This window comes from Symphalangus syndactylus, chromosome 10 (assembly GCF_028878055.3).
Source record: "Symphalangus syndactylus isolate Jambi chromosome 10, NHGRI_mSymSyn1-v2.1_pri, whole genome shotgun sequence".
NCBI lineage: Eukaryota > Metazoa > Chordata > Mammalia > Primates > Hylobatidae > Symphalangus > Symphalangus syndactylus.
In genome coordinates this window covers 112644184-112659603 of record NC_072432.2, presented here as the reverse complement: position 1 = coordinate 112659603, position 15420 = coordinate 112644184, and the positions used below count along the sequence as shown (strand labels likewise).

The following is a 15420-nucleotide window of genomic DNA, read 5'->3' as shown; positions in this document are numbered from 1 at the left end:
CATTGAACTATAATACAAGGACCAAGAATACAAGTAAGGGGGTAAATATAGAAGCAATTCAGGTTGTTTTTTTAAATTGACAAATAAATATCTCTATATGTTGTGGGAAGAAAAACAACAGCTAGATTGTAAGTCTGCAGCAAGCCTGGCATGTTGGAAATGAAACAAAAGGCTTTGTTCATATAACTAAATTTGAGAGTGTGAATAAGCTAAATTTCCCCATCTGGAGACTCTCAGACTAGACGAGACTTACAAATTAATATGAGTGTATAGGTCTGGGGCCTGAGGAAAATTAGGTCAGGTCTAAAAAGGAATCGGGTGCTGACCACAAGTCAGAATTTTAATATGAATTCAAAACAAAGAGCAGAGATCTAATGCTGCAATTTACTGAACACCATTAGGATGATGACATATGATGTGATGAGGAAGCCTTCAAGACAAAGTTATAGAGAAGAAAACAATATTGAAAGATGGAAAATGTTTTAATCCACATACAATTCAGACCCTGATCCTCCTTTTAACCAACTCTTCTCTCTTTCTCCTTCTCTTATTGGATCTTATTTTTATCTAAGATATGTTTGCTTTCACTTGGTAGTTTTATTTCCCCATTTTCTTTGTTTCCTAGAATTGAGGACCCACAGCAAGACATTTAAAAAGTGCTTTGATAAAGAAGATAACAAAAACATTCTAAGATAAAAATTATAAGAACACATCAGTTGTTTTGTGTAGCTCAGAAATAAAATTGGGATGTGAAGAGGTATTTTTAAGAACTTGGACAGGAGCTTATTCCCTCCCACCTGCTTTCCTAAGGTCTCCAGCTCTTCCTCCAGTGCTGCCTTTGAAGACTTTGTATATGTCCTATGCTGAGAGTTTGCCATTTATGAGGGCCAACACAGGGATGTTCCAAATATGTCCAGCCATTAACTGCTGGTATGAAAAGTCTGGGCATTTTTCTTTCTTGGCAGTCTCCTATGCAAAGGTCTGAGCTTCTTCCAAAAGTTCAAGATTGATTTTTGGTAGAGAAGGTAAGTGAAGGATTTTCTAGCCAACTAAGAAGCAGATTCTTTTGATTAAATGTCAGATTAATAAAAAAAATATTCTACATAAGGTATTGTGACAATTCTCTAAAGGGTATGACTGAGAGAAAAATGCAGATATTTTGGGATAGAGAGTTACAGTTTTGAGAATTTTCATTTTCTATAAATTTACTGTGGTTGACATAAGTTTAAAAATGTGTTCATGTGCATAGTGTTTCAGCTTCATTATGCAGATTATGTAACATTTTAAAAATCTCCCTTAAACTCCTATGTATTATGGGGACTCAACACTATAAATTATGTTTGTAAATATCCAGTCCGTTCTACCATCACAAATTCTCAAAGTGTGCTAGATGTGGAGAAGGTGTTATTATGTTTACTTTCGCTCCCATACTCTCTCTCTCTCTCTTTTTAAAGGGAAGGATGGTAGGATATCTTTTCTATTAATACGCCACCTCAAATATAAGTGATCATTTTCTTATTAGTTATCGTAGTGATAGGCCATAGGCCAGTTTCCCAGTGATTTACTATTACTAGCCCTGCATCAGAACACTTCAAGATAAGATTGAACATTATTTATCTAAACACTTCTACAGCCAAACTGGTCATTTTGATTATATATAAACTTTATAAAGTTTATAAAGTTTATATATACAATTTATCAGTTTAACCCATTAATTTTTGAAAAAAATGTAACGTTGTTCCAGAAAAGCTTATTGAAATCAATTACTTGTATATGGATTCAAAAATAGAAATTAATTAGACAAATTGATAGTAAGAATAAATATATTTATAGACTTATCTTTCACTTCCTCCAAGTTCTTGATACTTTTTTTTTAATTTAAAAATGGAAAATGTGACAAATGTAAGCCCTTACCAACTTCCCACTTCAGAAGGCTGTTGTCTTCCCTCTCCATTTTTCCAATGACATACCAGATACACGCCATCCAGTGTGCAAGGAGTGCAAACATGGACATGAGCAGAGTCAGGACGATAGTACTGTGTTGGGAATAGCGGTCTAACTTCTGCAGCAGACGCAAAAGACGCAAGAGGCGCACTGTCTTTAGAAGATGCACAAGAGACACCTGTGGTAGGAGACAGAGCAGCACAACTTGGTGCATGTGTTAAATTCACACCGCAACATTAACTTGGAGCAATTCTAAAAATTCTGGAAATGAAGTATAATTATTTTAATATTATTATTTTTATGAATTGTCTTTGTTCTTGACATATTATATCAGAAAGTGATAGGATTAAAGAGGCTGGAATAAAGGATAGGATAGGAAGGACAATTTAATTTATTTGAGGAAATACCTTTCTTAATTAGGGGTTATCTTTTTTCATTTCCTGTCTGATTTTATACTATAGTTTACATTCTGATACACAACTGAAACACACTATGGTATCAGAATTGTACATATCTCGAATCCCCTACACATACTTTCTTTCAACCCTACATTCCCTTCCCTGTGTCACGAAATTGCTTTATAATAACAATTCAGACAAATTGAAGTAAAGGCATAGAAAGTGATAATAAAAATACCTTAGAGATTATTTTTTAAAATAGGTAGACCCATAAAACTTGAGTAAGTTCTAGGCCGGGCGCGGTGGCTCACGCTTGTAATCCCAGCACTTTGGGAGGCCGAGGCGGGCGGATCACAAGGTCAGGAGATCGAGACCACGGTGAAACCCCGTCTCTACTAAAAATACAAAAAATTAGCCGGGCATGGTGGCGGGTGCCTGTAGTCCCAGCTACTCAGGAGGCTGAGGCAGGAGAATGGCGTGAACCCGGGAGGCGGAGCTTGCAGTGAGCCGAGATTGCGCCACTGCACTCCAGCCTGGGCGAAAGAGCAAGACTCCGTCTCAAAAAAAAAATAAAAAATAAAAAATAAAAAACTTGAGTAAGTTCTGCCCACAGGTACCAGTAGCATCTTCTGCCTCATGTACTATACTTCCAACATTATCAATGGACAGAGGAAACATTTGCCTGAAGCTCACTCTCTCTCTCTGTCTCTCTTTCTCTCTCTCAGCGCTCTCTCAGACATGCTTAGGGAATTAAAATGAAATGGACAAGAATTTCTGAAACGCCTCCTAGTGCCTTTGCATCCACTATAGCAGTAGACTTGTAGCTGAGGGGTTATTTTATTGACTTCAGGGTCCAACTGAAAAATGTGCATCATTGGTGTGGACCAGAATAGTCAATATCACCATTACTAAGGGGTGCACATAACACACCTTCTTTTCATATCTTCAAATAACATTCTAAAATAGAAACAACAAATGAAACATTAAATCATATGGAAATGCAGTTTGACAAACTTCTTGATGTCACCTTTAATTTCTTTGGGGAAAGCATAAGTAGAGAAGGAGTAACTTTATGGCTTTAACTAACTGCACTCTTTCCTTTACAAAACTGAATCAGACACAAAGTCAGCATCGGGAGTTTGCTTTTTGTATTTATCTAAAGTCAGTTGACTTCTAGTTCTTTCCTCTGCTAGCCATATTTATCTCTAAGAAAAACATACCTAGAACAGTACCTGACACATAGAAAATGCTCAATAAATATTTATTAAATGAGTGAATGAATAAATTATCAAGTTAAGATGCAAACACTCCAAGCTCAGCATAGAAACTGATAGCCAACAAAATTATATTCAGTTGTAATCTTGTGAATTATTCTATATCGAATACAGTAAACTCTTAAGGGCACTTGAAGAACTTAACAGCTGGCTGTGCTCTTTTATTTCCTTTTGTCATTCTCCTGTGTCAAGTTTTACTTTCTTCTCCTTTACAGCTAAGTTCTCATCTATCATTTCTCAAGCTGGTGGTTAGCTAGATGGTCAGATGCCAAGATTTGTAATTTCTATTCTGTTATTTAAAGATATTACTGGGGATGGAGTTTATTTTACAGGTAGATGAATTTGATGGTTAGGTGACAATTTTGTATGTGAAATGAAAACTAGAACGGAAGTCCCAAATGGACGAGGGCATCTGCACACATAATTTTGATAGTCTCCCCATTTTCTCTGACCAGAAAGGGGATGTTTGAGCAAAGAATGTAGAGCTGCTTGTACATGAGAACAATAGTCATCTGCAAATATTAAGAACATGAACCTAGGTGTCCAGATGACCCAGATAGTTCTGTGTTCATTCTTATGTCAATAAAAATTGGCATTAAAGAAATTATGCTTGCTCCCATCGAGTCAGTAGCTTCTTGCTAAAGTTTTAATGTTTTCTCTTGAAGAATGACAGGAGAAAAAAGCGTATTTGACTTAGATGTAAATATGTATCTGAAAAAGGGAGAGGATTCTTTTGACTCTTTGGATGCTGTTTCGAATCTGTCACTGATGAGAATTATAAGCCACTCATAGACAGGTGCATTCATCAAACCCCCCTATAAAATCCTCTTTTACCAAATGGATGTGGCCACCTCCTAGCTATCACCCAGAAGGGAGAAAGAGAGAGAGAGGAGGCTAACTAACATGTTGTGAAGTCTTCCTAGGTTTTAGACATCTAGCAAAGCATTGTATAAATATGTTGCATTTTCAACATAAATATGTTGCATATCTGGTCAAAAACTCTTGTATTATGCCCATTTTATGGATATTTTAATGTTAACTTCCCCAAGTAAGTTACTCAGATGGTAAATGATAGAACTTGGATTCATACTTCTGCCCTTTCTACTCTATCAACATTCCTATGTCTTATTCATAATTGTATCTCTTACAAGTGCCTTCTACAGTGATATACATACTAGTTTTCAAAAAGCATGTGATCCGTACTTAAAAGAACTGCCATGAGCAATTGTGAGCAGAGCCAAAGACAAAGCTTATGCAGTTCTGAATGTCACCTATGGAGATGCATTAACTGGACATATTTTAGATTTGGGAGACAAACATCTTTGGTTATTTGTTTCTTTTTCTAAGTCTTTGTTGTAAAAGAGCGTAACTCGTAAGTTATTTCTCATAACTTATGTTTTCCTGAGAAGAAAACATAATACCTTGAACAAGCTTTTCTGTTCAAATATTATACAATATTTGGTCCTGACTAACTTGTTTAAGAGGGATAATGAATTTAGGTGCCAACTTTTTAAATGCTTATATGCTCACTCCTGTGAAAAGCAGAACAAGTATCACTGGTAACAGATTTCTTCCTTCCCCCTTTTCTTTTTTTTGACACAGATGTTGCCCTATACCTTGTATTATTTATAAAGCATTTGTGTTAGATTACATAAGATTGATGAAAAGAGAGCAGGAGTGTAGTGAAAGTATATAAATATTTAAAATTCGTCAAACATGCAAATTAGACTTTAAGACATTTCTTCATCCATGTTAATTTTGAGGAATGAGAATGCTAATGATATAAAAATGTATGTTATATATACCTATAATATAATTATATATTATATATACATATTTAAAATATCTTATTTGCTCAGTACTCAAATAAAAATGGAACATAAAAAATGTATTCATTTTTAGTAGCAAAGCAGCAAATTAATTTAAAATGGAATTGTATTAAATAATTAATGAACAATTTAAAACAATTTGCCAGGGGAATTTGGAAATTTTTTTAACCTTTTGTGAATTATATACTTATTCTGCAGTCTTGCAAAAACATGGTTTTAAGCCATTATGGTTTCATGATGGTACACTTATCTAGTCAAATTCAATCTAAAAAGCACTGTAGAAAGCCTAGGTAACAATTCAATGTAGCAGTGATTGATATATACTAGACTTTTCCTGGGAGCTTTCCTTTCAGTTGAGTCATAAACGTTTTAAAGATGTTGGCACTATCAACCTCCCAACTTAAAAAGAAAAAGAATAAAAAGAAACTATTGTACAGGCAGTTAACAAATGCACAAGTCTGCACTAACAAGTCAGGATCACAATTCTATATTCATTCTGAAGTTAATAATAATTGTATTTGAAACTGTGATTATTGTGTTTAATATTTAAAACTATGCCCTTAAATTTTTGAAGGAGAATATGATTTCTATAAAGCACTGTCAATTGACTAGAATATCTGCTTAATTTGAACTAATGTTTAATAAACTTTTACATGCCATAATTGGTTACTCTAGCAGAAAATTGTATTACTGCTTCACAAATAGCCTCCTTAAAAGTTTCTTTATAAGGGAGCATTTAATACTTTTAAGAATACCAATCATTAAATTATAAAAATGGCTACTACTACAAGTGATATGCTTTCTGTCCTGGGAGGCTACATGAGGGTAAGGGATTTAGAGCAAGAAAAAGAAGGTACCAAGATTCTTGCAAATTCAAGAGAACCCTCGAGTTTTACATTAGTCATATCATTTAGATTTTTGCTACATCCAACAGTTTTACAAGGACTTCTAAGAAGTGGTTGAATTCCCTCATTTAAATTCAATAGTCCTCTCTATCTTGATCAGTCTTCAGTTGGTTTTGCCAACGAATAACAAAATACTAAAGAAATGAGAGTTAAGGGTCATAAAAGCAGAAAAAAAAAATCTTCAAACTCTCTAGCAAATTCTTGAGACATGTATCTGCCTAGGTAATATAAAGTGATGCTTAAATTCCTACAGATGATTTCCTTATTAAAGAATTTGTTTAGTGGGTCAGTATTTATGATAAATTCAGCATTTCTGTGTTTCCTGGCTCTGGGTATTTAAAAAAGCATGAACAGGTAATATGAATGTCAAAAGGAAGTAACTTCATCAACCGAAGAATCTGGCCTGCTTATCACTGGGCATCAAGGCATCTTTATTGAAGAAGGCACAAAACCCTGGAAGCATAAATCGCCACAACCATTTAAAACCTAAACATGGGAAAAATAAATCAACCTTAAAGGCCATGTGGCGGGGAGCTCTTTACTCACCACTGTGACGTTGAAAGCATACAGGAGATCAAAAGGCAGGGCAGCGATTAAATCAATGATGAACCAGGTTGTGACATAGTGGATGCAAATTGATCTTGCTTCAAAGATAACTTGGCCAGACTTGCTGACATAAGTTGTTCGGAAATTTAAAATAATATCTGCTTGGGAAAAAAAAGGTTGAGAAATAAAGGGAAGAGATAGAGAAGAATAAAGAAGATAGGAAAGACAATGAAAGAAAGAAGAAAGGAAGGGAGACAGGCAGGCAAACAAGCAGGAAGGAAGGGAGGAAGAAAATCGTAGAAAATTAAATAAAATTAGGCAAATGGCAACCACTTAGCCTAGTTCAGATTGATAATATCCAAAATATTCTCCTCTACAGATCCGGTTCAACTAAACAGATACTGAAGAAGGGTGAAAGTAATATTTTCTGAGCACATAATGTTCCAGACATGAAGCCACATGTTAAGATTATTAAAATAAATAATCGTAGCAATAGCAACAATAGTCATCACTTACTAAGTGTTCATTATGTACCCAATATTGTTCTAAGAGCTTGGCATAGGATATTTCACTTAATCCTTAGTACATCTCCTGAAGTAGACAGTGTTACTCTGATTAAAGAGTCAGAAATCAAGTCCCAAGAAGAAAAAGTAATTCATCCAAGATCATATTGCCAAGAGTGGCAGAGTTAAGTTTTAATACAGATACAAGCCGGGCATGGTGGCTCATGCCTGTAATCCCAGCACTTTGGGAGGACGAAGCAAGAGAACTGCCCGAGCTCAGAAGTTCAAGATGAGCCTGGGCAACAAAACGAGAACTCATCTCTATTAAAATTCAAAAAAATTAGCTGGGCATACTGGCACATGTCTGTAGTCCCAGTTACTCCAGAGACTGAGGTGGAAGAATCACTTGAGCCCAGGAAGTTGAGGCTTCAGTGAGCCATGACTGCACCATGCACTCCAGCCTGGGCAACAGAGTGAGACCCTGTTTCAAAAACAAAAAAACAAAAAACCCACTAAATATAATCTGAAGTCTATATTCCTTATTTTATATAATATTACTTATTTCCAAAGTTTTACTGATCTCTATGTTGATATGGAATTCAGCCCTGCCCTGAAGGCACTCCTATTAACAAAGTACTGGTAGTTTCTTGTGTGAATTTCTGGGTTAAATTCTATTTTAATGAAAGATGTAATTGTTTTCAATCTTTCCCTGCATCATTATTTAGTTATATATTATGGAGCGTTTTACAATATATGAGGTCCTCCTGAGTGCTGATCAAATGACATCCCTATGAGCTTCCAACAGCCCTATGAGCTTGAAAGAAGACCCTGAGCAGGAGAAAGGAACACAACTTAGCTGACACTTTGATGTCAGCCTTTTGAATTCCTGATCGGAGGATCCAACTAAGCCATCCCTGGACTTTTGACATATAGCAACTGTGAGATAGTAAATGGATGTTGTTTTAAGTTGATAAGTTTGCTATGCAGCAATAAAAACTAATACAATACTTATTATGTCATTTGATTCTCAGTATAGCCTTGTGAAGTGAAAAACACAGGAGTTATGACAAGAAAGATTAGTATTATTGTAGATAACACACAGGTTCTTCGTATGAGCCCAGTACAGTTCTAAGTCCTTTATCATCATAATCTCATTGATGCCTTACAACAATGCTAAGAGGTAGTCATTTCTATTATCTCCTTTTACAGATGAGGAAATTGAGGCATAAAAGAGGTCAAGTGACTTGTCCTGGGTGATACATCTGATAAAACTGAAGCACAGGATTACATCTTCCAGCAAGTTAGTGAAAGAGCAAGACCCAAATCCAAGTCTCCTGAATTCCAGTTCAGGACTTTGGGTTTTGGTACCTTCACAGAGATTAGTCTTATCTCAGGTCTGGAGGCAAGTTCTGGGTGACCCAAAAAGAAAACAATCATTGTTCTAGTCTATTGTGAATGATATAACTTTTAAAAACTGAATTATTAAAAGTGATATTTTTGTCAAAAAATAAAAATATCTAGGTAATTTTATTGTTAATATTGAGAATATGAAAGAATGAAGCTAATTAATAAAGCACTCACATAGGATAAGAACAATCCCAGGTGAATTCCACTGCACAGTTAAAACACTATCGTGGCAAAGATGGACCATGGAAGCAGGGCCACTGTGAGGGAGACAGGTCAATGTAATGACATCAGACTGTAAGAGTAGCATGTGAACATTCATTCTTCCTCTTTATTTTTCTAGGCTCATGTACTTCTGCATTAGCAATGCAATTTAGTACCTCAGACCACCCACTTTGAAATAAAGCAAAGATTTCAATTTCATGTTTTCTAAAAGGAAGCACAGGTGAAGCATTTAAATTCTCATGAGTAAGAAAACCCAGAGTTGTTTACTAAGCTCATTAGTGATGTTTGGTTTCCGCAATATAGGCTAAGGTAAGCCCGTAAGTTCTTTATAAAATTAAAGGGGATAAATTCCTTGAATAAGTGGCCATGGGATCTACCACAGTTTTCACGGAAAACCCATTACCATCATGCATATACATCCCAGAAGCACTCCCATGAATGGAAGAATGAATGAAGTGAATGACCTATGGTTGACTGATATAGCAACATTTTTAAAGCTATGTGGTTAGTTACGTGGTTGACTACAGAACAAAATAGTGGTTCAGACTTCTGAAAAAAAAAACAACAGGTATTTTCTTGGATAAGTCATTAGAGAATATTTGTTTAAAGAGCTTTTTAAATAACAATTTATTATTCAATTGAGTTAATGGAATGAAAAGAAATATGCTAAATTTAGGTTTAAAAAGAAGTAATTATAAGACTTTTACACACAAAGAGATAATAGTAAAAGAATAAAAGACTTTAAAACATCTATACAAATCTATTTTTGAAATACTTAAAAATTTTTTGGTTTATTTTCAGGGGAAAAACCTAGATATATATTATTTTCTAAGATTTCTAGGTCTATGATACACTTATAAAGTGTATGGTACACTTGCAAAGACTGTGTATGTTTATCCAATCAATATTATTTTTTCAGTAACTGATTTCAAAGCGAACAACTACTTCTGTCGTACTTATAAGAACAGACAGTTCTGGTATATTTACGAAACACTTTTTCACATTCATTGATTTGAATATTTCCCATGCCATCCTCTCAGGTGGACTACTATCACTTGCATTTTAACAATGACACAGGAGGTTTAAGTAAAGTGTTTGAAGTCATACAGATAGTAAGCAACAGAGACAGAGGATGTCTTTTGACATTCAATCCCATTTTCTTTCCATTATCTAAATGATTACTAAACTTCTAAATATATTTTAGAGGAAATAACAATGTCAGTGCAAGTAAATGCATTTCTGATTGCAGTCCTTTGATCAAATTCAGCATCAGCACTACCCAGGTAAAATAATATTAAATTAGGGTCACAGAATTAAATGTGGTGAGATGAACTGTCTTTGATTCTGGAAGTACAAGGGCTAAGCTTTTGTTCAGGGATAACAGAGAAGTCACTCTGTTTTCTATCCAGTGGTGAGGATGTGGTGGTGGTGTTCACGAACCAGGATAACTCAATGTTTATAAATATTTCCTTCCATTTAAGAGAACTGTAGAGATGGGCAAGTACAAGTTCTTCTTTGAAAGTGAAGGAAGCACAGAATAAAAAGATTGTGATGAGGAAAAGAGCTTTCTAGATCTGGTGTCCCTCATGACAGAATCATAGAAACAGAGTGGAGCTTCACAAACACCGAATGTAGCTGCTCCTCCCCCTGTAGCTGTCTCACTTCCTTTAAGATTTTTGTATTTTTGGCTAATTAAATCAGCAATTTATTTAAATATTACAATAAGAATATGATCTCCAGACAATCCATAACCCATCTGAAAAGCAGCAGTCTAACTTTCATTTTTCAGAGTCTAGAAGCATAAGTAAGCTTTTCAGCCTTACATTGAAAAATACATAGAAGTGTATTCATTAATATCTAGTTTTATATGTAATTTTCTTGGTAATATCATTAATGAGCAATTTGCACAATTGTCCATAAGTACAAAACACACACATATACACACAGTTTAAATTTCTAAGAAATTTCAAAATCCATAACAAATTAACTCAAAAGGATTTTTCACCTAGAAACCTTAATGTCTCCATGTGCTTATATATGCATAAACAATCCTTTATGGCACATGTGCTTATATATGCATAAACAATCCTTTATGGCACATAATGAGTAAATAAGCAGGGTAATACAGAATTACCATACATACTCTATGTGGTTTATAGAATTTCCAAAAAACTAATCATAATATACCCATCCAAAAGAAGCAGAATATAATTGAATTATCTAATGCTTCAGATGACAGTTAACTATTTTGCAGAGTAATCAGTTTGCCTTATTGTATTTGAGTTTTACATAGAATGATTAATAAAAGACAAATAATCAAGAGAAAATGTGTACATATTCTATTTCCATACTGTTAAGGCAGCCACAAGTGAGTATTTCAGTTATCTTCCACACTGTCTATTTATGTGGACTAAAAAGCAGAAAGGTTAAATCCATTTTTTCTAGTTTGATTTCCTCAAGAACTATGTAACTAGAAAGCACAAAAAAAGAGGTTAAATTTAATATGGCATAAATTAGTAGGTTTCTTTATTAGCATGCATGACAGATGGGAAATAATTTTAAAATCATATTGGCTTACTTGTTAAAAAGTAAATTAAAATACAATAGTGTGCATGAAAGCATATGCACCACATACAAATAATTAATGTCTTCATTTAGCCATTTCTTTAAAAATTAATCAATGTAGTACAGTGTGGGCGGAGAGATATTTAATTAAACCAGCTGCCGACTAATAGTTAAAGATACTCTGTTTTTTTCATTGCTTATGAGGCACTCTTTCAAACACAATATGATATCACAGCAAATTTCAGCTAGAAGGTGTGAGACGAATGAATAGAGAGCTGATTAATGAAGAGAGGCTTGAGGAACTAACAATCCTAAGAATAATTGCAATTGATTGCCAATATTAGTGGATGAGAGTTTCGTATCACTTGACCCTTGCTTATCTTGTCAGAATTGTCCCTCTTGCTTACCTGAAGTGAACGATTAATGGGATAGAAAGAGCAGTAGACCCAGTGAGAAACAGCATTTAAGAACAACTGCATTCAGGAGAAAAAATGAAGCTGACAAAGGGCAATCAGGTAGATTGTGGCGTAGTTGATGCTGGTATTGGCTTTTGCTTTGTATCTGTAGGGTCAATTATTCATAATTGCATTAGTTGGCTATATCCGTCATTAGGTAGTTATTTTTTCATGTTTTAGAAAAATTTTTTTTTCTATCGATATATGACCAATGTACATCTTTTGGGGGTGCATATAGGTTAATATATTCATATAATTTATAAAGATCAAATCAATATAAGTGGAGTATCCATCACTTTCTTACTTTTCTCAAGTTAGAGGAAATGCCTTCTTTAACTTCCTTTCCTTTATTCTAGTTTTGTTCTCAGCAGCAGCACAGAATACATTGTCCTCTCCCAGCCCAAAGCTCTTTCTATAAATATCTGAGATCAGTTGTCAAGTTCATCTCTCAGTTCTCAGGTTGAATATCTTCATTTCTTTCAACCATCTCTTACTGACATGGTTTCCTCTTCATAGGCCCGATGATACTCTCTAGTTTGGTGGTTTTCACAGAAGCCTCATGGAAGAAAGGAAGGATTTGGGTTCTACCTCCACCCACCCAGCCTTTCCAATTTTCAGGCTGAGCTTTTATTCATTTTACATAGTAAGCCTCCTCATCAATTTTGATTTTGAAAAGGAATTTTCAAGTCTTTAATACAATAAAGAAAAGAAAAAGAAAACTGCTCTTGTAAGGTACTTGGAATTAAATTTCCCATCCCAGAAGCGGTCTGGCCAGTGTGGGAGACAGGAGCAAATACGCACAATTCCCACCAGCATTGTTTTCAGAGTTCTTGTTACTCCACAGCCTTGCTAACACTTGATGTTATAAAATTTAAAAATTTTTTGCCTATTGGGTGGGATAATAATAATTCTAATGTGTCTAGAATTATTTTAATACTTCTAGTAATGCAGCCTTATTAAATTGTCATGGTTAAAAAACCCTTTTATTACTATATACCGAAGTGAACTTTTGCCAACTTAAAGCCCCAAATGTTATTGTTTTTCATACATATTGGTCCTAATAGACTGCTTGGGTTCTTATTGGAAGAGCTAAAGCATAGCTATACCTTTCATCTTTTCAATATACTTAAGTATCACAAAATACTGCTATTGAGGACTTGTGTTCTTTGCCTTGTGCAGAGCCCCTGGCACTCAGAGATGAACAAGGCATCCAAGAGAAGCATGCCTTTTTCTGGTAACCATAGGATTTCATAATTTTATTAATCTGTAATCATTCCAGCTGTAGATACATAAATACACACTATCTGTGATCTTGATTGCAGGTCAGAGGAGACAGTGCACACTACCAGTGGATCTTTAATATTCCCCACTTATTGTCTACGACTAATTATTTGTGTTATACTGGTCTTGTGTATTGCTTTTATTATATAAGTTTACCATATCAAAAGACTTCCACATAACATGTCCATTGGCATGTGTACAGGCTATCTATTTTGACTCCCTATATTCGCTTTTTCAGGGATGAGTAACTCCAAATTAGATACTGAACTTTGGAAACATTTAATAATTTTTAATAAAAATAATTTAATGATTAAACATAAACATACTGAAAAAACCTTAATCAGTCTTAATTATATAAAGTTTTGACACATTTATTCTGTTTATAGGTATAGTTATTAGGTGGTAAACTTTCCAAGTTTAAGTAAAAATAGAAAATATAAGATCTAATCTATAATATTCAATCATACAATTAAAAAATTAACAATGGGGGTTATTAATTTCATTTGAAGTAAATATTAATTATTCAAGTTACAAAGCTTGGAACTAATGAACACTTGGCTGGGTGCGTTGGCTCACACCTGTAATCCCAGCTCTTTGAGAGGCCAAGGCGGGTGGATCACATGAGGTCAGGAGTTTGACATCAGCCTGACCAACATGGTGAAACCCTGTCTCTATTAAAAAATACATAAATCATCAGGGTGTAGTGGCGGGCGCCTGTAGTCCCAGCTACTTGGGAAGCTGAGGCAGAATTGCTTGGAGGTGAAGGCTGCAGTGAGCCCTGGGATTGTGCCACTGCACTCCAGCCTGGGAGACAGAGTGAGACTCTCATCTCAAAAAAAAAAAAAAAAAATTAACGAACACTGAGATGAGTAATAAAAAAAGTGTTAATATAATTGATGTTTGTCCCAAAATGAAATCCCACATGTATGCTCAAAAGAGACAAAAATAAATTTAGGTTAAATAGTATCTCTTATAGTTACATAGTTCTTTGCATTTTAATTATAACTATTATGTTCATTTTCACATTTGAGGAAAATAATATTCTTAGCATTTGTGGTAGATTTTTAGTGCTGTTTACAAAATATTATGGCTCCTTATCTCCTGGAAAGATTATATTTCCTTACCATCTGAAGAGATTAAGTGCATCCCTGTGATTTGCTTTGGCCAAAATTGTGAGAACAGGGGTAACCTGGAACACTTTTATGCAAAAGTTTTGAGGACTGGGGCATAATTTCTCACATTTTCTTCTCCTTGCCTTGATAATTAGGGAAGCATATGACAAGATGTTGATCTTCTGTCAGCCTAGGTGCGTGAGAGGTTCTGCCCTCTGTACAAAGGCTCTGCCCATTGTATACAGCATGAGTGAGACATAAAACTTTACACTATATCCCACTGAGACATTGAGATTGCTTGTTACTGTAGCCCACCCTAGCCCATCCTGACTGATAGGTGTTTTTGTAAAGCCATAGAGCAGAGGGACTAACAGTGTAGAATCTCGAGTCCAACTCCCTAGGTTGTGGATCACTGGGTAGGTGTTGTCATTATTATTACTATTACTACTGCTGTTACTACTACTCTATATAGGCTTCAAAACTGACAAACAGGGTCAATGAATGACTTAATCTAAGACTGCATCACATATTAATAGTTTTATTTTCATTGTTACTTTACAGACCGAATATAGTGGTGTTAAAGTGACAACAAAATAATAATCATCGTCAAAGTAATACAGCTAACATATTAAATTACTTTGTGACAGGAATTGTTTAAGTACTTTCTATGTATTAACTATTTTGGTCATCATGTAGTCACTTTAAAGTAGGTAATATGTCTATTTAATGATACATTAAACACTCAGACAATTAACTTTCTGAAGGTTACCCAACTAGGCAGTGGAAGAGCTAGAAGTTATACTTTAAGAGTCTGTCTGTATATATGGCCACCAAAACATTATTTACTATAATTCTTACCCTCCTTCCAGCTCAGAAAGAGGTTCTTTTAGTAATATCTATGAATTGTTTTTTGAAACTTAGTTAATTTTTAGAATCATATAAAGATAATATATAGCATTTAAACTATAGGTTTCCATGT

At 34.7% G+C, this 15420-nt stretch overlaps 1 protein-coding gene across 1 annotated transcript in view; it reads right to left on the bottom strand.

Annotated features, from left to right (window-relative positions):
- Positions 1 to 15420, bottom strand: part of KCNH8 (potassium voltage-gated channel subfamily H member 8) — a 373450-nt gene that overhangs the window by 138898 nt on the left and 219132 nt on the right. Inside the window, exons 6-7 of the mRNA XM_055295551.2 lie at positions 6897 to 7054; positions 1915 to 2122 (exon numbers count right to left, since the gene is read on the bottom strand). Of these exons, the coding sequence (XP_055151526.1) occupies positions 1915 to 2122; positions 6897 to 7054 (366 nt within the window). The remainder of the gene's footprint in view (positions 1 to 1914; positions 2123 to 6896; positions 7055 to 15420) is intronic.